The 24,037-nt window shown below is 31.0% G+C and overlaps 1 protein-coding gene across 1 annotated transcript; it reads right to left on the minus strand.

The window, feature by feature from the left end:
- Positions 1 to 667: 667 nt before the first annotated feature.
- Positions 668 to 24,037, minus strand: LOC143047698 (FAS-associated factor 1-like). The gene is made up of 18 exons (XM_076220909.1): positions 23,914 to 24,037; positions 22,013 to 22,081; positions 21,190 to 21,517; positions 20,747 to 20,838; positions 19,971 to 20,080; positions 18,992 to 19,100; positions 18,321 to 18,407; positions 16,984 to 17,082; positions 13,589 to 13,709; positions 13,014 to 13,077; positions 12,271 to 12,352; positions 11,455 to 11,609; positions 10,577 to 10,713; positions 9,119 to 9,207; positions 8,209 to 8,289; positions 3,965 to 4,054; positions 3,171 to 3,386; positions 668 to 2,220 (listed from the first exon to the last, which is right to left on the minus strand). Exons 1-18 carry the CDS (start codon positions 23,953 to 23,955, stop codon positions 2,140 to 2,142), a joined length of 2,052 nt encoding a protein of 683 aa, XP_076077024.1. The 5' UTR covers positions 23,956 to 24,037; the 3' UTR covers positions 668 to 2,139.

Consider the following 24,037-nt stretch of genomic DNA (forward strand, 5'->3'; position numbering starts at 1 on the left):
TCCTGCACCAAATTTTACCAACTTGATAAAAGATTTGGACCTTAGGTTCTCTGTTTTTTACAATCCAAGATGGTGGAAGACACCCATACCACCTTAAGCTTTAAACAAACATACATGTTGTATTGGATTTATTTTAATAAAATTCTCAAAGAGTTTTCTACACATATCAATTTGTGTAGTGTGTAAAATAATAAATTAAAATATTTCTCGTAGGGTGATGTACATTTAATTATAATTTATTCCTGTTCATCTGATTGATCAGGTCCATAACAGAAACCTTCCTTTCAAATTAACTTTCAGTTTTAGTTTTAGTGGTCAGCAATAATTAAAACCATTGATTTCAAATTTTGTGTAGTTGCTTTTGAGATAAGCTGGTACTTATTGTTTACATTGAAGATCAAAGGATACACCTATAGAATGGTACATCACAGGTTTAAGTTCTTGGAATTCCTCTGTTAAAACCTTAGCAATTGAGGGACATTTATAGGGAATGGCAAGACTTAACTCTAGAGTAATTGTGTATTCTAAATATGTGACAGACTTCTGAAAATCTCTTTTAAAATGACTTGCATAAAATTGCATTAAATATTTTCAGCCCAGTCAAAACCTTTAAAACCATTCATAACCCTACAGACCATGGACCTAACTTCTAACAATAATTCAAAAGTGAATTCTTTTCATTTTATTTATAAAACAACAAGTTCTTGCCATTTTAATACCATGACAGTTTTGGAGACTATAGAGATCAGCATTCAATCAATAATAATAAAAGATTAAGTTACACAATATTACAGAGCAGAAAGCCTGTCTATACTGTTGTAAGCATATACATGCCTAAAACTCTCAGTTTATAATACATAAAATATATACACATTAAAACACAGCATGGCTAGCAGTCATACATTTAAAAAAAAAAATAAAAATTCTCAAAAGTAATGTCAAAATTTAAGAAAGATTGAGCTGACTTTAATGAATTGTTCAACTGGCATAACGTTAAAGTTTTGGTTTTAGGTAATTTGTACTCAAATCAACTTGAAACTAAGTACACATGTTTATAAAGAGGTAAACTTTTAAAATTATATGTCAAATAGGGTTATTGACCAAGGTTTTGTGGTTCACTGAACACTGGAATGATCTCATTTATCTGAATTATTTTCTTCTCACCTAAAAATGTCTTTTATATAAATGTATATAAAAAGGTACACTGACGTGGACCTTCAAAATTGAAATCATGTTTATCTTAAATTGAGAAATTTTCATGACTAGGATAAATTGGTAAAATAACTCCCCATGTAAATTTAATCTTAAAAGGAAATCAGTTTTAGGACAAGAATAACAGAACTGAAACTTTCAAGAAATAATTGACTCTTAGATTCATGAAATATAAACTGCTAAAATGAACCACATTATGGTATTAACAAATGTGATAAATAGTTTCAGAAAAAAAGAGACTCAAATGAAAAATATGTTCACTTGTTAAGAGAATATATTCACCGGTCAACAGCTGATAATGGTTGTATGAAAAAGACCTTTTTTAAATCAGGTGATTTGTATTAAATAAAAAAATATCTTATACTTAAATCAACTTTATTCTTCAAACATTAAAATAAAAGGCTACCACTTACAACAGTCAAAATGATTTCCCTTTTCTCAAAGAAGGTTCATTCAATTTGTTATTTATAATTCCTCAAAAATGCTCAATACTCTAAAAAGATTCACTGCTGGTTTCACATGTGTCTGACTTTCAACTTCAGCGTTAGAAAATTAAATAACATAAATAAGCGTGAATATACTCCAATTTTTGAATGCTGATTTTTCATGTGTTGGATTTTCAAACTTTGAGCAACACAAATAAATATAAATGTCCTTTTGTTGATTGTTTAATTTTATGGTTTTGTTGTTCAATGAACACAACAATATCTAATTCTTATTTTGTACCAACAATACATGTATAAGAAGATTTGTACCAGCCTAGCAAATCTTTTTTATGCAGAAATATCAATAATAGGAAAGATTGAGATACCCTTAAAGTATGGTATGTTAATGGGACACGCCCTGCTGCTATTTTATAACAGAAGGACAAATAAATAATGAACATAAGGTTATCACAGACACAGAATGGGGGGTTTACATGCTTCTTTATCTTTCTTCTACCATTAATGTCTCCTGAGGATAAAGTTTTAAATCTTGTAATGTTCTTTTATCATCTTCTTGTGAAATCTTAAAATAGATAAAGTTTAATAATTAGAATACATCATTTGATTATTGTAGCTTCTGATTGATGATTTTGGACATTTTGAATAATGTAAGTATCTTGTGTAGCTGATTATTTTGTTTTCGTTTCAAGCATCTTGCTATCTATTTTTATTTTTAAGATAATAGCCTAAAAAAATAAATGGGGAATGTTGCATATAATATAAAGAATAATTAAATAAAGGGACAAAGGGACATAACTAAAAAACAGCAAATGTGATGCTACTCAAATTTGTACTTGATCCGAGTTTTCGAGTAATAAGTTATGTAGTGTGTACAAGTCTTATAACATTTGGTTGAGGCTAATTAAAGTAAGAGAAAAAAATCAGCATTTTTCCATTTGTAAAGGACCATAACTCTAGAACAGTAAAAGTGACACCACTAAAATTCAAACTTGATTTGCTTTTTGTGGTAATAAGCATTGTGGATAAGTTTCATAACATTTGGTTGAGGCAAACTAAAGTTAAAGAATGGATGTTTATGAAGGGGCATAACTAAAAAAAAAGTGACGCCACCAAATTTCAAACTTCATCTGTGTTTTGGGATAATAAGCATTGTGAATAAGTTTCATAACACCTGCTTGAGACTAACTAAAGTCAGGAGAATTGAAATCAAAGTTTTGCAATTTTTCTATTTGTACAGTGGCATCACTGTAGAACCGTAAAAGTGATGCAACCAAAGTTCAAGCTTGTTCTATGTTTTTTTTGTAATACAACATCATGCATAAGTTTCATAACAATTAGTTGAGGCAAAATAAAGTTGGAGAACAGAACCAATTTAGGGACGTAATAGGGGACAAACACAGACAAGGGTAAAATTTTTAAAATGCCCCCTCCACCACGGCAGCGGTAAAAAAATTCCTGGTTCACCTATACCCACAAAATCAACCAAAATGACCATTATGAAGTGTTACTTACATCTTTCCTTGGGAAAGTGGTTAACAGTTTAAATCCCTCTGTATGAAAGCCTTTTGACGTAACATAATAAATAAGGTGTTTTAATGGTTCCTTCGCTCTGAATCTCCGAGATAATGTCTCCCCGTCAGGTGTTCGTATCCGTAACACTGTTATAGGATCTTTACAGTCTGGGCTTGGTTCATCTGGCATGGCAATTTCTGCTGATAACATAAGAGCCTGAAAAAACATTTCATTGAAATTAATTTCCAAATATTACATTACATGTATGTTTCAATAGAATCTGTGATTTTGAATGCCTGATAACAGTTGCGTGGCACTCAAATAACAAATTGTACTTCTGTATAAAATACAACAGCTGTGACTATACAGGCTCTTTGTAGAAAATCTATAACAATGATAAAATAATGCATTTAAAAACAAACAAAACGACTGATTTAACAATTAATTTCAGGTGTACCAGAAAATTGTAATAATAAGAATTGAATGCTTCTTTTAATAATTTTATAGGGTTGTAAAAGAAGTATCTGCCCTAAAACAACTTTTGCTTGTTGAAATGGTCAACATTTTTATCTTATTTATTTTTTAAATACAGAAGGATATTATTACCTTTAGAACAATTTATTTAAATTGCATCAACTCATATGTTATATAATATATTTCAAAGGTAACATTCACTTTTGGAATGATGAGATTTAAGCAGGCACACAAGTTTGTGTTACACACTAATCATCAGATAAGTTGTAGTGGAAGTGCTTTTAAGTTAATACTTGACAAGTTTGACATCATTTACTTACTTCTTGTTTCTGTTCTTCCTCTATTTTTTGTCGTTGTTCTTCAGCCTGTTTTTTCATCTCCTCTTCTCTTTCAAGTTTTAATGCTTCAGCCTAAAATAAATAAAACTATAAAACTAACAAAAACAAGATCTACAGTGCCAAACAAACCACTAAAGAAACAAATGCTATGACTTGTGTGTCAACATGATATAACTTTTCATCAGTAATGATTGTGACCTGAAAGCCAAAATTATAAAGTATTTAAGAGTCCACTTTGCCTGAAGCAGTTGAAACCTTAGATTTAGCACAACAAAAATGTGTCCATAGTGCACGAATGCCCGAATTGCCTGTATTTTTTCTATGTTCAGATGATCATGAAATTGGAGTCGAAACTCTAATTTGATATTCAAAAGAGAAAGATCATATTATAGGGAACTTGTGTACAAAATTTCAATTTGATTGGACTTTAACTTAATCAAAAACTACCTTGACCAAAATCTTAAACCTAAATCGGGACAAATGGACACACATACAGATCAGCCCTAGGTAGGTCTCAAAAGTTGCAAACAAAAAAACTTTTTTCAAATCCATCCATATTAGAGGAAGTGGCTTCATACTGAGCAGATGGTACCTTTGGTCACTATTAACAGCAATATCAAAGTTTTTTTGTTGTGCAGTTTCTGAGAAAAATGTGACAACAAATTCTAAGTGAAAAATACATAGTATAGGCAAACAGAGAGAAGGTACTGCACAGATGCAAATTGCACTCATCAGGTTGCAGGAAAATTAAATAAGCAGAACACTTTCAATGAGGCACCTGTCTTGCACTAAAAGATGTGCCATGTCAATAACCCAACTACTAATGAAAAACTGACGAGGAATTATGTGAATATATACATTATATACAATGTGTGCATGAAAATAACCTTTTACCACCCTCATAAAAGGACAAAAATGGGTGATATGTTAAAAAATAACAAAAAAATGAAACACTGACATCTTCACGTGTGATTATACAGTACAAAAAATGAATTTTGGTTATTTTCCAGCTTTGCTTGTACATGTAATTAGTGAAACAAATTGAAAAAAGGGCAATTGTTGGTGATTTCAGGTGATAAACTTTACAAGCCATGTCATATGAAATCTATTGAACAAAGCAAAAAGGTATTTCTGAGTGAATCATCCACAAGGCAACAACTCCTGAACAGTTAAATTGAAAATCTTTTAAATTAATCATTATCTACATTTTGTTATGAGGAACAATACATTAAAATTTGATAAAAGATTAGATCAAGCATTCTCAAGTTATCTCATGTATCAACATAAAGTGTCATTTCCCATTAAATCAAGGACCATATCCTCAAAGATAAAAAGATCAAAATAATAAGATCAAACCTGACCTCTATTTTATCATCAATAACTGGAATTGAAATCAACAGAATCAACATATTATTTGGTTGGAAATTTATATTGTTTTTCTAAATGAATAAAATGCTCTGTAAAATTCAACTTGATATGACTGCAGAGATTGAAACCCTATACAGTTTGGCAAGTATGGATACTACATTCAAGTTTGGTACATGTCTTGATTGTGATTTAAAATCATTTGACACAGCATAGGTTTCTGACACAGAATGATTGTAGTCAAAGAACTCAAAAAATTAAAATTTGACTTTTATCTGTTATGGATCAATATCCAAAATTTAAATACTCAGTTACACCAAGAATTTACTTTATGTATAAATGGACAATTTTAGTTTTTTAAAGGGGCCCCCTCTGACATCAGAATAAACAAAATAAAACATATTATTCTAAAAATTAATTCATACAGAATAACAAACAAACCTACCACAAAGTTCTTTATATAATAATTTTTTTTACAAAAATAATGATTTTTTTTTCATCAATACATTGCCATCAAAAAGTCTATAAAACTTGCCTATAATAATTATTTGTCAAACTATCTAATAATGGACAGTTAATTCAAAAGTATATTTAAACATAATTTCTCAATTTAGAATTTGACAGAGAATCTAATAACAATGAATTTGGATTATGATTGAATATTTGACATAGCATAGATTTTGGACACAGAATGAATGTTGTCTAAGCACTTAAACAAGAGGCTCTCAAGAGCCTGAATCGCTCACCTTAATTCTTTTGGTTAAATCTCTCATCAATGATTATTTTGGCTTTTCAATTTATTTAAATGTTTTTTGGAACGTCCTATTTTCTTCAAAAGCCAAAAAAAATAATCATTTTCTCCTATGTTCTATTTTAGCCATAGGAGCTATGTTTCTTGACATACAAGGAAATAAAATATAAAATTTATACTAGATACTCTGAAACTCATTTAGCCTAAGTTTGGCTGAAATTGATACAGCAGTTTCAAAGGAGAAGATTTTTTAAAGTAAGTCAACATGATGAACAAATTGTGAAAAAAGTCTTTAAAGGGCAATAACTCCTTAAGGGGTCAATTGACAATTTTGGTCAAATTGACTTAATTGAAGATCTTACTTTGCTGAACATTATTGCTGTTTACAGTTTATTTCTATCTATAATTATATTCAAGATAATAAACAAAAACAGCAAAATTTCCTTAAAATTATCAATTCAGGGGCAGCAACCCAACAACAGGTTGTCTGATTCATCTGAAAATTTCAGGGCAGATAGATCTTGACCTGAAAAACAATATTACCCAACGTCAGATTTGCTCTAAATGCTTTGGTTTTTGAGTTATAAGCCAAAAACTGCATTTGACCCCTATGCTCTATTTTTAGCAATGGCGACCATGTTTGTTGATAGATCATAACTTCGGATACAATTTACAAACTAGATACCCTAAGGAACATTCAGTTAAAGTTTGGAAGTATTTGGCCCAGTAGTTTCAGAAGAGAAGATGTTTGTAAAAGATTACTAAGATTTACGAAAAATGGTTAAAAATTGACTATAAAGGGCAATAACTCCTAAAGGGGTCAACTGACCATTTCCGTCATGTTGACTTATTTGTAAATCTTACTTTGCTGAACATTAATGCTGTTTACAGTTTATCTCTATCTATAATAATATTCAAGATAATAACCAAAAACAGCAAAATTTCTTTAAAATTACCAATTCAGGGGCAGTAACCCAACAACAGATTGTCTGATTCATCTGAAAATTTCAGGGCAGATAGATCTTGACCTGATAAACAATATTATCCCATGTCAGATTTGCTCTAAATGCTTTGGTTTTTGAGTTATAAGCCAAAAACTGCATTTGACCCCTATGTTCTATTTTTAGCAATGGCGACCATGTTTGTTGATAGATCACAACTTCGGATACAATTTACAAACTATATACCCTAAGGAACATTCAGTTAAAGTTTGGAAGTATTTGGCCCAGTAGTTTCAGAGGAGAAGATTTTTGTAAAAGATTACTAAGATTTAAGAAAAATGGTTAAAAATTGACTATAAAGGGCAATAACTCCTAAAGGGGTCAACTGACCATTTCCGTCATGTTGACTTATTTGTAAATCTTACTTTGCTGAACATTATTTCTGTTTACAGTTTGTCTCTATCTATAATAATATTCAAGATAATAACCAAAAACAGCAAAATTTCCTTAAAATTACCAATTCAGGGGCAGCAACCCAACAACGGGTTGTCTGATTCATCTGAAAATTTCAGGGCAGATAGATCTTGACAAGATAAACAATATTACCCCATGTCAGATTTGCTCTAAATGCTTTGGTTTTTGAGTTATAAGCCAAAAACTGCATTTGACCCCTATGTTCTATTTTTAGCAATGGCGACCATGTTTGTTGATAGATCAAAACTTCGGATACAATTTATAAATTAGATACCCTAAGGAACATTCAGTTAAAGTTTGAAAGTATTTGGCCCAGTAGTTTCAGAGGAGAAGATTCTTGAAATAGTTTACGACGACAGACGACGGACGACGACGGACGCCAAGTGATGGCATAAGCTCACTTGTCCCTTCGGGACAGGTGAGCTAAAAATTGATTAGATCCACCATATCAAACAACCATTATTCAAACAAAAAAGTTTAATTGTGTACCCTTTGGACCTTAATGTGACCCAATTTAATAACAGGTCAAAAATTCAAAATCTAATTACAGTTGAATTCAGCATATCAAAGAATCTCATAAAGTCAATATTTGTTGAAATCGAACAAAGATTAATTTTGAACCCCTATTTGGACCAAACTTAAACTGCCCAAAAAAATGTTGCCGTCGTTTAAGAATTAGCATAAAATGTATTTACTTTAGCTTTATCTGCAGCTAACGACTCCTGGAAAGCTGTTTCTTGTTCTTTCCTTATCATCTCTCTTGCATCTCTTTCTGACTAAAATTACAAAAACATACATTACAGATAGAACTGAGTACTCTTTGTGTTTTGTCATGTCTTTGTAAGAGTTTGTATCATCAATTAATAATGACATAACATAACGTTACAGATAGAACTGAGTACTCTTTGTGTTTTGTCATGTCTTTGTAAGAGTTTGTATCATCAATTAATAATGACATAACATAACGTTACAGATAGAACTGAGTACTCTTTGTGTTTTGTCATGTCTTTGTAAGAGTTTGTATCATGAATTAATACACTATATTCCTATTCCTTCTTTTATGTTATATAATTTTTAATGTTTATTTTGCTCAACCCAAATTTCATTTTGTATAATTGCTTTTTAAAAACTTTTTGGCTTACAAATAATTCATTTTTTGTGTATTTACTTTTGGCTTGCAATTATTCAAAAGTAGTTTGTTCACTTTTGTTTGACTGACATTTCAGGTTGCATGTTTTACTTCCGATTTATAATATTTCAATTTGCATGTTGACTTTTTGTTGACTGATCCTTACTAAGCTCACTGTTTTGCTATATTATTTTGTAAAATGTTTACTTTTGGTGGAGCTGTATTTTGCTCTACATGTTGACTTTTGGTGGACAAATATTTTGCTCTATATGTTTATTTTTGGTGGACCAAATATTGGAAAAAAATCATACTTTTCTTTATTGGACCTAGAATTAGTTATGTATGTTTACTATAATTTGACAAATCATTTAATATGTTATATATTTTTTGTATGTTTAATTGTAGTTCATTATAATTCATTTTACATTTGACCTTTGAGTAATCAATTGATTGACATTAGTAATTGTGTTTCTTACCTCTTCTTCTATCTCGCCTGTCAGCTGTTGATTAAATACCTCTACTACATGTATTAACCTAGTCATTAATTCATCTAATGTCACAGAACCTACAATAAATTTATATTAAGAATGTGTTTTAGTTCAGAGCTGCTGTCTCAAAGAATTTAATAACATTCTCAATAGTTATATCCACATAGAGACTTAATTAAAATTATGTGATAGTAAGCACAACCAAAGTCAAAACTTTTCATTGTAAAATGAGTCAAAATTAGGGATGTCAACTCTGTGAAGATTTACTAATCGATTACTCGTTGGATTTACCGAGCGATACTTGAGTACTCACTCGGTAAAACATTTACATAAAAGGGAAACACAAAATTATACCCATGTTCTGTATTGTGGGTCGTTGTCTTATGATCGTAAAATTCTCAACATTATCAAGGACTTAAAAATAGTTGAAGGAATTTAATACCATAATTAATAGCTCATTTACTACTTGTACTAATTATGTAAATTGGCAATTATCTAATCAAGTAATGAATTAATATCTATAGAAAAAGTATTACTCAAACAACAGTATTTGAAAACCGTAAAAAACACATTTGATTATCAACAAAGGGTGATGATTGGATGCCATTCATCATGTGCAGAGGGTTGATACATGGTGCAACAAAATTGTTCTTATTTAAAATATATTATCTTGTCAACTTTTTCAGGGAAATAGGGATTTATTAAAATTAATAGGTAACTATCAGTCCTGTTGATGAAAATATATGCTCTGACGGCACAGAGATGTGGGAGGGACTAAGATTAGCTAAAAGTTTAAGCCTTGGAAAAATGCTCGTGTTCATATATCCTACACGTACTTCTGTTTGGAGAAATTTTAAATGACAGTTAAACGCAAACATTCAAATTGTATTTTAATTTTTATTCATTTTGATTAATATATAATTTCCCTGGAAGCGCTCTCAGTAATAAAAAAATTTTGATAATCGATACTTGGTACTACCAAGCAATACTGGAGCACTTGAGTACTGGTTGACATCCCTAGTCAAAATATAAAACTACTAATTGAGCTGCATATATTTCGGTTATAATTCCTGCTGATTCAACTACCAAACAATTTTGGTATCAGACTTGTGTTAAAATTAATTCATAAATTGTTAAAGACCTGTTACCACTATATTTAAGTGAACAATTAAGTCTTAAGCACAAGCTTATAATTGTAGTGCATCATTTCTTATCTGCCATGAAGTGTCACTGTTACAACATGATCGTGCATTAGTCTTGCTCTTTCTACTTAAAACTTATGAGACCAGTCAATTATTACTCAAGTTTTTTAAAGTTATTTCTTATATCCTTTCTTATAAATCATAAGGTTTAAAAATAACATAATCTCAATTACTTATACATAAAGTTATTCATCTGTGTAAGAATTTAACTAACATTTTCAATATATCAATGACCTTCACTCACCATGTATAACATCAACTACTTCATTGGATGACCTTGACCTTGAGATTATATATAAAACAGGAAGTTGATCAGGTCTGTAGTTGCGAATCTGTGTTGAAGCAATACTACCAAAATGTCTTTTTGCTAATGTTATTAATCTGTAAAAAAAACCCTTTAATCTTTACATGATGTACTTCACAAGAATTCCGAACTTGATAAATCTTTACATGATGTACTTCACAAGAATTCCGAACTTCATAAATCTTTACATGATGTACTTCACAAGAATTCAGAACTTGATAAATCTTTACATGATGTACTTCACAAGAATTCAGAACTTGATAAATTTTCTTGTTTTTTTTTTAATTCAGTGTAAACGACTAGGAAATACATTGAAGAATTGCTAACTCTAAAAATAAATATAAGGTGTATGGTCTTATAACTTTTTAACCATATATAAAGATCAATCTAATCATCATAATTACATTATGAAATTAATACTCACACTCTAGTGATTCTACTGTGTAATGTCATGAAATAATTGTGTTATATTTATTCTCAAATAACCCTAAAAATTACAACATGTGATGAATAATCCTATTATTCATTTTAGGTTAACTGTTTGCTCCTCTTGATTTATGTACAAGTTATCCCCCATTCAAATGATGTCACAGATATATGTTAACCACTTAGTATTGGTCATGTTAGAAGTCAGTGATGAGAGAAAAGGATTGTAAATTCATCTAGTGTGGATGGTAGCCTACACAAGCTTCTCTTTTCACAGTCATCAATATTTGACAGAAAGAGGTTTCTCATGTAAGATTCGTTGTAGAAACACTCTGAAAATCATCTTGTTCCATATAGATAAGACCTACATGAGATTTATTATTGATATGTACCTTGCATTATTTGTTTCTAATGAGAGATCCCAGGCCCATGTAACAAAATTATTACTGAGATAATTAACAATACTGTCACTACACAACACTTGTGAGCAGAACACATTAGATAAAATACTGTTGTCATGATGTAGATATATGGCTAATAACTTTCTCTGAAAAGAAAAACAAATATTAACACATAGTTTTTATATATTTGCAATATGTACAGTAAGATAGAGCAATTAATTCATTTGATTTAGTTTGATAAAAACAATATGGTGAAATTTTCGCTCTCTTAAACAGTTAAAAATTATTTAAAACAAGTATTCTGAGGGAGTGAGGGTATTGCATATGAGATACAATGTCATCTTCCTGCAAGAACATTGAATTAGTTAACACTTATCAAGGAGGTCTGAAAAATCAATATTTTCTAGCAATATATGGTAACTTTAGGCCAAAATGTCCACATAAATGTCTCCACAACAATGATCTCAAACTTAATATTATGCTTCCTATGTTTTCATATTGTTATGAATATATACCGAATATTAAATCAACAGATAGAAGAATAACATAATAAGAGTCTTGAATTGCTGACCTGTGAAAAATTGAAATAACAACCAATACTAAAAAACAATGGCAATCAAAATGTCATTGACATACCACAAGTATTTCCTTTTCACTGACCTAATAACCAACTTAAACAGTTGTTGTTACCACAGTTCCTTTTTCAAAAGCAACAGCACACCCCATTTTATCTCAAAACAAAAGCTTAACAGTACATGGATATGAATTTAATATTTCCATAAATAAAATGTAAAATAAACAACTTACATCTTTTGCTCTTCCTTGTAAAGCTTCTTTTAATGCATTTTCTAGGGTTCCAACAAAAAATACTGGATGATTTTCTCCATATCTGTAAAAAAAAAAACAAATACAAAGCCTTATCTTCACAACAACTGACAGTCCAATAACAGTACAAGGCCAACAGTGACAAAAAGTTTACATTTGGTGAAAAATTAAATGGAAATGATAATGTGATATGCTTTGTACTAGGCTTTATAGCTTGGTGTTCGGTGTGAGCCAAGGCTCCGTGTTGAAGACAGTACTTTGACCTGTAATGGTTTACTTTTATCAATTGTGACTTTGACAGAGAGTTGTCTCATTGGCACTCATACCATATCTTCTTTTATCTATATAAAGAAGCTAATACTGTTTTCAAATGTGCTAGTTCACAAGTTAACAGCCGCCGCAGGAATTTATGTCACCATACCTGGAAAATTATTCTGACTACTGGGCATACAATCTTAGATCTAACTTCAAATGCTGGATGCTGAGTGGATAGGCAGCAAACACCAACTCTAATTTCTTTTGTATGACCCGGTCCTGAATCAAACTATTAACCTCCCACACTTGAGTCAAGAATGCACCACTAAGGAGGCAATTAAAATTTATCATGTTTCCTTTTCATAACCAATTTCGTCCTGATTGTACATCATATTTTGAAATCCCTTTATAAATATAAAGAGAAGCAGTTTTCTTTTCCGAGAATATTTCTTTCATTACAAATATCATACCTTTCACGAAATTCTCTAGTAAAATGTTCTAAAGCTTCTGTTTCATCTTTGACAGTTTCAGGTACTGAAATGTATTACTCATATATATAAATCTTATTTTTAGTCCAATAAAGGAAAAGACATGTATAAATTATTTATGTACCAATAGCATTCTTATTGAACAAATATAGGATTATCCAGAATGCTTTTATCAGCCCTTATAGTTATAATAGAACCTAAATAATAGATGTTTTTTCAATTCTCTAATGTCAGCAATTTGTCATTGCTACTAGCATATGCCTCCATCAAGAGAAAATGAGATCCCAATTGTGAGCAATTTAAAAACCTTTTCAGGTGTCATAACCTTAATATCTGACAGAAACTGCAGTCCAAACAACATATTATAAATTTCTCTTTTATTAGCCGAAATCAGATCTCAATAATTAAAGGGACCTTTAGCATCTTTCTATATATGATTATTTTAGAGTTGTTGGTGTAATTGGATTGCTGCCTCATTGCAATTTATCCTATACTTCCTGTTTTGTATGTATGTAAGTTTTAAGCTGACAGTTCAGGACCTAATCAAATTGACTTACTTAACGCTGTCATTTTGCGTGTCATTGAGCCTTCTGATTCAAACATATCATCATCAGGTTCTGTATGAAATGAACAACTTTGATAATCTTCTTCGTCATCACTTATATCTGCTATAACATCCTGAAACATAGATAGAAGAAGGATAAACTTGTGTATTCTTTTGTCTTCTATTGAGCAATAGCCCAGCTATATAAGTATTCAGTGTTCCAGCTAGGATTTCAAAAGGGCAGGGTGCCAATCCTTAAAAAAAAGGGCATTTAATGTGTGATATGATAATATGAAAAGGGCATGTTTTAATAAAGATATTAATCAAACATTGAATCACTGGTTATAATATACAAGAACAACACCATAAGCCCATATAAAAAGTGATCTCATACTTTTTAGGCTGAAAAACTTGTCAAACACTTTGTCACACAAATTTTCAAAGCATGCATTGCTTTGCACAGTTAAGCTTTTATATGCAGTATGTTTTGAAAGGTGTCCTGGTTTATTCTGTTTCTATGGTCACACTTTCCAAGTTTTACCTAGGAAAGACCCTTCTACCTCGGCAGGGCTTAAAGGCAATACAGCACAAAACAGCTGTGTTCATTAAATGCATAATGTTAGGAATTAGTGAACAGTGAAAATTTGTTTTAAAAATAAAGAAAACAGAAAAAACAACCTAGGCACCCTACAAATCCTGCTACAAAGACCCTCTTTAACTTTTCCCATAACTCAAAAGACCTTAACATATAAATTTTAAAGCCATTAGTATGTAGACATATTTAAGAATATCTTCAGTAGGTAACTCAATGCTAGGAAAAAATAAGATTGAGTTATTTTTCTTTAATTGGCCGTGCTCCTTCTTTTGAGGATTATAAACAGTACGTAGAAGATGCCAAATACGATCAACAACGGCGGTCGATTTTGTTATTTTCATATCAAAAATGTGGGCAGTCGAAGACAAATAAATCTGAATTTGCAATTTATTTTACGAAAAACAAGTAAAACGATGTTTTAACAAATTGATTACGGTTTTGACTTTCCTGTCAATTACATTTTAACCATGTTACTACGGTAAACATAGCAAATTATATCATTTTTTTAAAGACAAATGTAGACTGACCAATTCTATTTGAATGAATAATGTTGATGATCATAAATGACCCATCCGATAAACGGATTAGCTGTAACAACAAATTATGACACCTGTTGTAACTGTTGATTAGTTAAGGGTCATAATCAAAGTCATAAACTTGTCGCCAGGTAAAGTTTCGTAATTGACAGATCATATCAAAACGAACAAAATAATATGAGATCTATCTTCAAAAAGGCTGGGCGCCCTGGAAACTGTAAAAGGGCACAGGGCGGCACTTGGGAAAGGGCCGGCAGACCGCCCTGTGAAAACGGCCTAGCTGGAACACTGACTTAGTTAAAAAAAAAAAAAAAAAAGAATGGGTCCATAGTACACAGATGCCCCACTCCCACTATCATTTTCTATGTTCAGTGGACCGTGAAATTGGGGTCAAAACTTTAATTTGGAATTAAAATTAGAAAGATCATATCATAGGGAACATGTGTACTAAGTTTCAAGTTGATGTAACTTTAACTTCATCAAAAACTACCTTGACCAAAAACTTTAACCTGAACTTTGCACTATCATTTTCTATGTTCAGTGGACCATGAAATTGGGGTCAAAACTATAATTTGGCATTAAAATTAGAAAGCTCATATCATGGGGAACATGTGTATTACGTTTCAAGTTGACTGGACTTCAGCTTCATCAAAAACTACCTCGACCAAAAACTTTAACCGGACGGACGAACGGAGGCACAGACCAGAAAACATAATGCCCCTCTACTATCGTAGGTGGGGCATAAAAAGAAGAAAACTAGTATTCTATGTTTCTAAAAATGCATCACAGTATAGCATTCTCACATAAAGCTTGAGACTAAATTTCAGAAGGCCATTAATTGTACTTCCTGAAAAAAAGTTTGATTTGTACTTCTTGAGAAAACAAAATGGCAAACATTTCAAGGGTAAGACTGACAGAACTAAGGATTGAAAGGCATAAACCAGTAAAAATCCTTATTTAAAAGAATGGATGTAATTTTAAAATAATAAACATGATTCTTGAACAAAAATAATGGTATCGTTCTTTTTCAATGTTTACATTTGCTTTAAGGTACTTAAACAAACATATGGTGAGTAAAATAAAGAGAGAAATATCTATGAAATACTGTGAACAAAATTTGAAAGAGTGGTAATGTAACAATAATTTCATACCAACAACACACATTTTTTTTACAATTCTAAGTCAGGTGACTTATGTAACATAGACATATACAAAATTGATGATATTCTAATCAGATATGTTATATGCTGTTTATGAAACATTATTTTGTACAGGGGAATATGGAAATTGTTATACATCATTTTAGTTTTGTCAATAAAATAGGCTTTTCTCTACTGTTAAGAACTTTACCATAATGAAATCATCTATCATGCATTGATTAATGTTTGCTTTATACCACATCAAGGCAAGAAGGGCTATTGGGCCAAAAATTATCTATGAAGAACAGCAACAGATATTAAGTAACAGATTGTAGGACTTCTTAAAGACCTGTAGTTTTTAAAAGTACTGTCAACTTACTTTCAGTGACTGCTAGTCATTCCTAAACATAGTATAACTTGTTATTCAATTAAGTTTTTGTATCTTTTTCCATGTAATCCTAAGTGATATTCTATGTAAGAGGAAGGAAATGAAAAAAATTTCCATATGTAAAATGACATAACTCTAGCAACTTAAAAGTGACATTACCCAAATTCAATCTTGATCTGTGTTTTGTGGTAAAAAGCATTGTGTATAAGTTTTATAGCATCTTGTTAAGGCAAAACTAAGTAAAGGAAAAAACATAAACTAATTTTGGGGAAGACACTACGAGTAGACCAGCAAGGGGAAAGGCGTAACACTTGAAGCCCCTTTGGCCTTGGGGCCCAGCAGCGGGGGCATACAAATTTGTCAAGTATAACAAATTATATAATATTAAAAGATTTTTGAAGAGCTAACTAGTTTATAAGATAATGTCTGCAGGAAGACACTTCCAAATTGAACTTACATTATTGAAAAATACAAGCCAAATAATGGAAATAGGTTACATATAATGCCAACTACTGCATTACCCTTTGCATATAATTTAATATATTACTATGCGGTTTTTTAGTTTTTTTTTACACATATCCCAATTTGGAGATCTATCTTACATTGTAGAAAGCATGATTACATATCAACTCATCCAACACTTTGAGTATATAAACAAATGTTTTTTGTTCAGCTAGATTGGTATGATTTCTGTGTCATTTGTCTCACTACTTGCACCTTAAATCATTATTTATAACTCTTCATAGATACCTCAACCGTCTTTTTGGCTTGTGGTCTGTGTGTTATATTTGATTTAGTAAGGGTTAATTTGTGTTCTGGTATAGATAATCCAGCACATCCTATAGTCATCTGAAAAAGAATACAAGCATAACCTCTATTTGTATGACAATAATATATATATATATCATCTGCTTGTGTATAGAGTTGTGATTATTTCCAATAAATACTTCCCAAAACCATTTTCGAAAGATTTGTTTTAATTGATACGGCTAAAAACATGAATAATATATGTTTGGTGTGATGTAAATGAAAGCAACACCCCCCCCCCCCCCCCCTTACTGCAGGAGCTAGAGCAAGCATCAACTGTTCAATAGTTGAATTGGAAAAAAATGCTAATCCTCAACAAAAAACCCTTTATAAAGTTATTATTATATATATTATGTAACTGGCTTGGACTAAGATATCAAATTTAGGGGACATTCTGCCTGTTGAAGTGTTGTGTTGGCCTTTTTAAACTTTGAGATATTTGAAAAGTCAAACAGAATGTCCTTACAGGTAGTCAAGTTGTGGTTTAATGTTGCATATAACTCAATTGTCAACCCAGCAAAATATCTTTTTTGAAGCGTTTCAAATTCATCACAGGAATTTATGCAAATCAAATTATGCAACACTGTATTTTTTACTTTTTATATCACACAGTCTAGGTCAAATATTCAAAATATTGAAAATTCTATTAACTATTTTTATGCCCCACCTACGATAGTAGAGGGGCATTATGTTTTCTGGTCTGTGCGTCCGTTCGTCCGTCCGTTCGTTCGTCCGTCTGTCCCGCTTCAGGTTAAAGTTTTTGGTCAAGGTAGTTTTTGATGAAGCTGAAGTCCAATCAACTTGAAACTTAGTACATATGTTCCTTATGATATGATCTTTCTAATTTTAAAGACAAATTAAACTTTTGACCCCTATTTCACGGTCCACTGAACATAGAAAATGAAAGTGCGAGTTTCAGGTTAAAGTTTTTGGTCAAGGTAGTTTTTGATGAAGTTGAAGTCCAATCAACTTGAAACTTAGTACAAATGTTCCCTATGATATGATCTTTCTAATTTTAATGCCTAATTATATTTTTTACCCATTTTCACGGTCCATTGAACATGGAAAATGATAGTGCGAGTGGGGCATCCGTGTACTTTGGACACATTCTTGTTTCATATACATTTGAATTCATGCAAATGGATGTATTGGCTATTTTAGCAACTTAGTTATTCATGATCTTGAAGCATGTATGTAAGATATCATTAAATAAACTAAAATTTATCCTTACATTTAAGAAATAATAGATAAAAATATTTTTGTTAATATAATAATCTTACAGTATCATCATCAGCAACAGGAGGCCAACCAGACCATATCTGATGTCTGGCTGGTACATTGGTTATAGCATACACATCTCCTTTAATCTGCAAATAAATTGAAGCAATTGGAAACCATCAATAAATAATATCATCAAAATAAATATAAAGATTCAGTATTATTTCATTACAAAGAAAAAAACAAGTGAAAAGTAAAAGAAAGTATCCAGGAAAGAAACATTCAAGTATAAATACATGTAGCTACTGATCTGAAGAGTTGACAACAATACAGAGAGTAAATCTTCACCAAATATCAGAACAATGTAAAGATAATCTGATTTCTATTTCTGAAAAAAAAATGGGTAAAAACCTCTGATAGATATGCTTACAACTGTTTAAGGTTTCAAGAATATGTGTCTAGTCTTTGAGTTGGAGTTGCCCTTACAAAGGAACATGAAATGACAGAAGGACAGGGTGATTTGTACATACCCCCCAAAAACTTTGTTTGCTGGGAGTTATTACGCAAAACAAAACATATAAACAGTTCAAAGGTGAGCTATTAAATTCTAGAGAGCAATTTTACTTAAGGTTTATGTCTGAAGATATATTGGATCTTACTATTTATCTATATATTCTTGATATTATTTTTGTTGATACTAAAAGTCTCAAGCATTTCTCGAGAATTTGCTCACCTCTCCAACAGTTTTGATTCCTGGGACATTTAAATTAAATTCTTTGGAAGTGCCATTATCTGTAAAGTTTATTACGAGTTTGTATGTTCTATTCAAGGATTCTGTAAAGCTGAAATAGTACAAACAAGATATAAGTTATATTTAAATTTACTCATTTAAGATAAAGACAGTCAACAATTAGCATTAGTTTTCAATTGTCATATATTCTGAACCATTTTTTTCGGTAAAGTAAAATAAGTAAAATTAAAATTGAAACCTTTATTCATTATGTGTACGAAGTCTCATGTCATTTTAACCAAACTTAAAATTACCATTTTATGATGTTCACATTTTTACCACAGGTGTCATATCTAAGATTACAAAGAATTAAAATTCTAATGTCACAGTAAGATATTTTCTTGTAAACAATATCTGACATTGATAATGTTAAATGTTTTATGGCTATAAACATACACTGAGCATCAATATCTTTTCAGCAGTTCAAGTGATCTTAGTATGAACTTGTAGGGATCTACAAGATTGTATGTAGGATTCATATCAAAACAGTATCAAGCATGATATAAGCTATGCGCCATCACAAGCGGTTTTATAAACCTTACAAATATTCCTATTTACAACAGAACATGTATACATTGAATTTTTGAAGTGTCAAAGATGAGCTGTAAATGTTTATTATCTGTTTTATCTGGTCTCTTCTGTAACACTTGAACTTGGACAAAGATTAAAAATAATTCTTTTATTAGCATATTTTACAGTAAACCAGTCCTCAAATCAATGACCTTTGCTTTATGATGTATCATTAGATTGATGGTAGATGCATATGAGCTTTCAGAAAAAAAGCAACAACTAATAGTAGACAGCATAATATGTTCGTATGTTTACTCTTGTCTAATCATGCTAATGAAATATTGAGATTTATAATAAGTAGGATAAATAATCTGTTGATTTGAGTTCTAGCAAATAATGTAGTCTGTTATACCTTCCTTCAAATTCTTCACTGTTTGTAGTCACAATCTTTTTGTTGTCTAAATGTGGTGTTAGTAAAAACAGAGTATTTTCCTGTGGCAAATGCAAATCTCGTAGAATTTTCTGAAGAAAAAAAGTTACATCAATTAAAAATCCATTAACCTAAGAGCAGCTCAGCATTGAATAAATATCAATTGTGTTTTTATGTGTCATCATCTGAAACTAGAAGATTCAAGAAACATATCAGCCTTTTATACTTTTCTGTTTAAAAAATATCCTGACTCAGTACGTTTATAAACTTCTCAAAATTTAAGTTCTTTGAAACAGATGTAAGTATGGTTACTTTTATACAATATACATGATATACAAAGGGTGATGCAAAAAGAATACAACTTGTCTAGTTTGATGAAAAATTTCAAGCCAAAAGGGCAAGCGCCTTTATAGCTTGTAAACACAATATATATAAAATAATAAGTGTTTTCAACTTGCAGGTAATATATATATATTTTAATCACTCCCATAGTACTACCAAGCATGACCTGCCTGCAAACCAACTATAAAATTATACTCTATCATTTACAAGAAGAAAATTTTGCAAAAATTGCATGTCAAAATGGTAAAGTAAAATTTTCTTGGCACAAAGCAACTGGTAACATTGCTTAATATCTAACAAGCATTACTCCACAACAAATATAAATCATCCTTATTTACACTGTAGGTAAAGAAAGTAGAACTACATCAATTTCAAAATATTTCACTTATTTAAGCAGCCAAACATTTTTCTCTTACTGAATCATCAGGTTTAGTTCTCTTCCAGCCTTTTAATTCCTGATGTTCAGGAGGAACACCCAACCTTGAATGTACCACTTCCTTTATTTTACCTGAAATATGATAACACAATATATTTAATAAAAGTACATTTATCAGTCAATTTTTGTTTTAAGATTTTCACATGTATATAATTACCAGTAATAAGTACAGCAGGTAAATTCATACCCTTTTTTTTTAAAAGACATGCATTACATTTCTATGACTGATACTTTGTTTTAACATTTTATATATTTTCTACTATATCATCACTGTGTGTAATTCTCAATCAAGATTTGTACAAATATATGACATTTCACTTAACTTGAATCTTAAAACTGACCAATTGCTTGTTGCCTAATGCCAGTGGCAAAACAAATCATAACCTGGAAAATACTTACCAAACAAATAAACTTTTGACTTACCTACAGTTTCTGAGTCATTTAAAGACACATCAATGTTCTTTTCTCTGTATTCTATAATGAAATGTAGCATTCTTGTTTTCTGGCCTGCACGTCTGGTACCAAAACTAGTTGAAGGCCCAATATCAAAATTTGAAGGTCCAGATGCTGACCCTGGGTCAAAGGTTGCAAAAGAATCAGCCACATTATTGTCAATAGGTTCAGGCTCAGGAAATACACCTGGATGGAAACTATTTGATATGTCCATAGGAGCTGGATCTCCTGGTTCTATATCATGGAAAGCTGGTGAATGTTGCCCTTCTGTTCCAGGCATCACATTTCCCAAGGCTCTCTACATAATGATACAATATCTTTATAAAATATGTTACATCTTCTAAAAGCAATTACTGTAAACAAACTAATTTGCATTACTTTTTCATAAAGGTAAAAATAAAACACTAATATAAATAGTTGCAAAATTGTCGTACTTCAGTCTTGGCTTTTTTCTAATGTGAATACACCAACAACAAGAAAATCATGAAAATAAATTGCTATGAAAAATATTCATGAAAATAAGTGGATGAACCATTGTCAATCAAAAACAACAACTTATGTTTTATTTTGTGAGACAAAGAGTTGAAATGTAGAAATAAGATTTTTTGTTTGCATCAGACCAAACAGTTCACAAAAGGCTAATCATTGAACTAAAATTAGGTTTTACATCACATGTTAACTATGTTTTAATATCTATATCCTGCTTACTAATGCTAGGCATTATGTTACATATATTTTAAGTTTATGTTAATTATAAGACATCATATGCATAAATCTATAAGTGTAACATTACCATTAAATTCCATTCATTCTGATCTAAAATAGCTATACAAGTTTCCACATCTTCTAAATTTGAACAAGCCTGAAAAAAAAGGATAATATATTTTAACAGTTTAGTAATAGTAAATTTACAGAAATCATTATTCATATTTAAAGTGTACAAATGGGCTGGTTGTACCCTTAGGGCTAAATATAGATATCCATCATTTCCAAAATGTACATGTACTAGTGCTTTCATTTTATATCAATTTTAATATTCTGAAGTATATTTTGAAAACCATTAAGATTGATTAATATTTAAGCTTATAAGTTTTCAGCTTTGCTGATTTATGTTTTCATTTTGCTTTTATTGCTTTTCAAGGAAAGTGTATGCAATGATCAACTTATGTTTTTGTCTATCATTGTCTATTGGTATAAATTTGTTATGTTAGTACTTTTTGTTGTGTCAGTTTAAAAAGCCCATAGAGCTTTTGTCTTTCTGTATTTGTATACTTTTATAGACTTTTAATAATTTTAAGGCAATGGCTACGGTAACCATGGTAACATTGAAATGTAACAATATCAAATCATTGTTACATTGGAGGCAAATTGCCAGAATGCAAGGCTGCTCAAGTAACCAACTAAAAACAGCAGAGGGTCTGGGGCTGCTTAATGCCCTCAGAAGCTCTGGAATAAATGAAGCCAAAACCTGCTTTCTAGACCCCTCCTGGCAGATAATTTCAATTTCCATAAATCATTTTTAACATAAAACTAAGTCAGGAATCTGATGTTCAGTAGTTCTCTTTGTTGATGTGGTTCATAAGCATTTCTTGTTTCTTGTACACTAGTCATTTTTGGGGCCCTTTGTAGCTTGCTGTTCCGTGTGAGCCAAGGCTCCATGTTGAAGAAAGTACTTTAACATATAATGGTTTACTTTTACATGTTTTACAAATTGTGACTTTGATGGAGTGTTGTCTCATTGGCACTCATACCATATCTTCTTACATGTACATCTATGAATACTATTCAGTATTGTTACATTTGTAATTAATCAGTTCCTCACTCAACTCTGCATTTGGGCGATTAGTCTCTAATGAAACTTGTTTATTATTTTTACATTTTAATATAACCATAGCCAGTTCCAAATTGTATTTGATGTAGACGTTAACATTTTTTATCACTTGTAGACAGTTCCCTAAGACATGTAGGATTTAAAAGAGAAAAGGAACAATTTATTATTAAGATGATTTGTACCTTTTGGGATTCTGTCAAACTGAAAGGAGACAGCATCTAGTTTGAATGCTCTCATAATCCCTTATCAAGAAATTTTGAGGTTGGCCAAAACAAAAATCTGACAGAATCCCAAATTCCTGAAGGAATATAAAGGGGTTTCATTGTGGGGGTAGGGGGCTGATCCTGTTTCTCGTAGACATAATAGCACTTGTAAATTCCTGTGTCCCGCTGAACTTCAGTCTTCCTTTCCTGTTATCACGCTTAATAACTCAGCTTTCAAGTGTCATGCTTAAGAATCAGCAAATCCCATGTCCCACTTAGACCCCATGAGACCCACTATATACTTTCTCCTTTATACTTATACGGTGTTATAGATTGAATCTGTCTCACTAGACCCAAGTCTTAAGAATGAGGATTTATGTCCATTCTTATAATATAAGACCAACGTCTACAACTCAAGTTTTTGGTGTGTTGTTTCATTAATTAACCTAGAAAAATTATACAAGATTATTCCTTTTGCGCAATCATGACTTGCTTTTTCATTTCACTGGAAAATTTTCAAACGTAAATGTGCTTCTGCCAAGACCAATCATTTTAACACTGATCATAATTTAGTTTGAGGACTAATTAAGGCTGATTGTTTTTCTAGGGATTTGTTGACTGGAACCACATGTATATTCGGATAACAAGTTATTCAGTAACCTGAAAATCAGCCAAGATCCGTTCTCTCTCGCCATCTGCCATTGTTGACTATTTTTCGGGTTTTACGCGCATGTCTTTATTTACTTCCGTTTTCACTTTCAAAACAATGTTTGGTAAAATAGTA

This window comes from Mytilus galloprovincialis, chromosome 1, assembly GCF_965363235.1.
Source record: "Mytilus galloprovincialis chromosome 1, xbMytGall1.hap1.1, whole genome shotgun sequence".
Classification (NCBI taxonomy): Eukaryota; Metazoa; Mollusca; class Bivalvia; order Mytilida; family Mytilidae; genus Mytilus; species Mytilus galloprovincialis.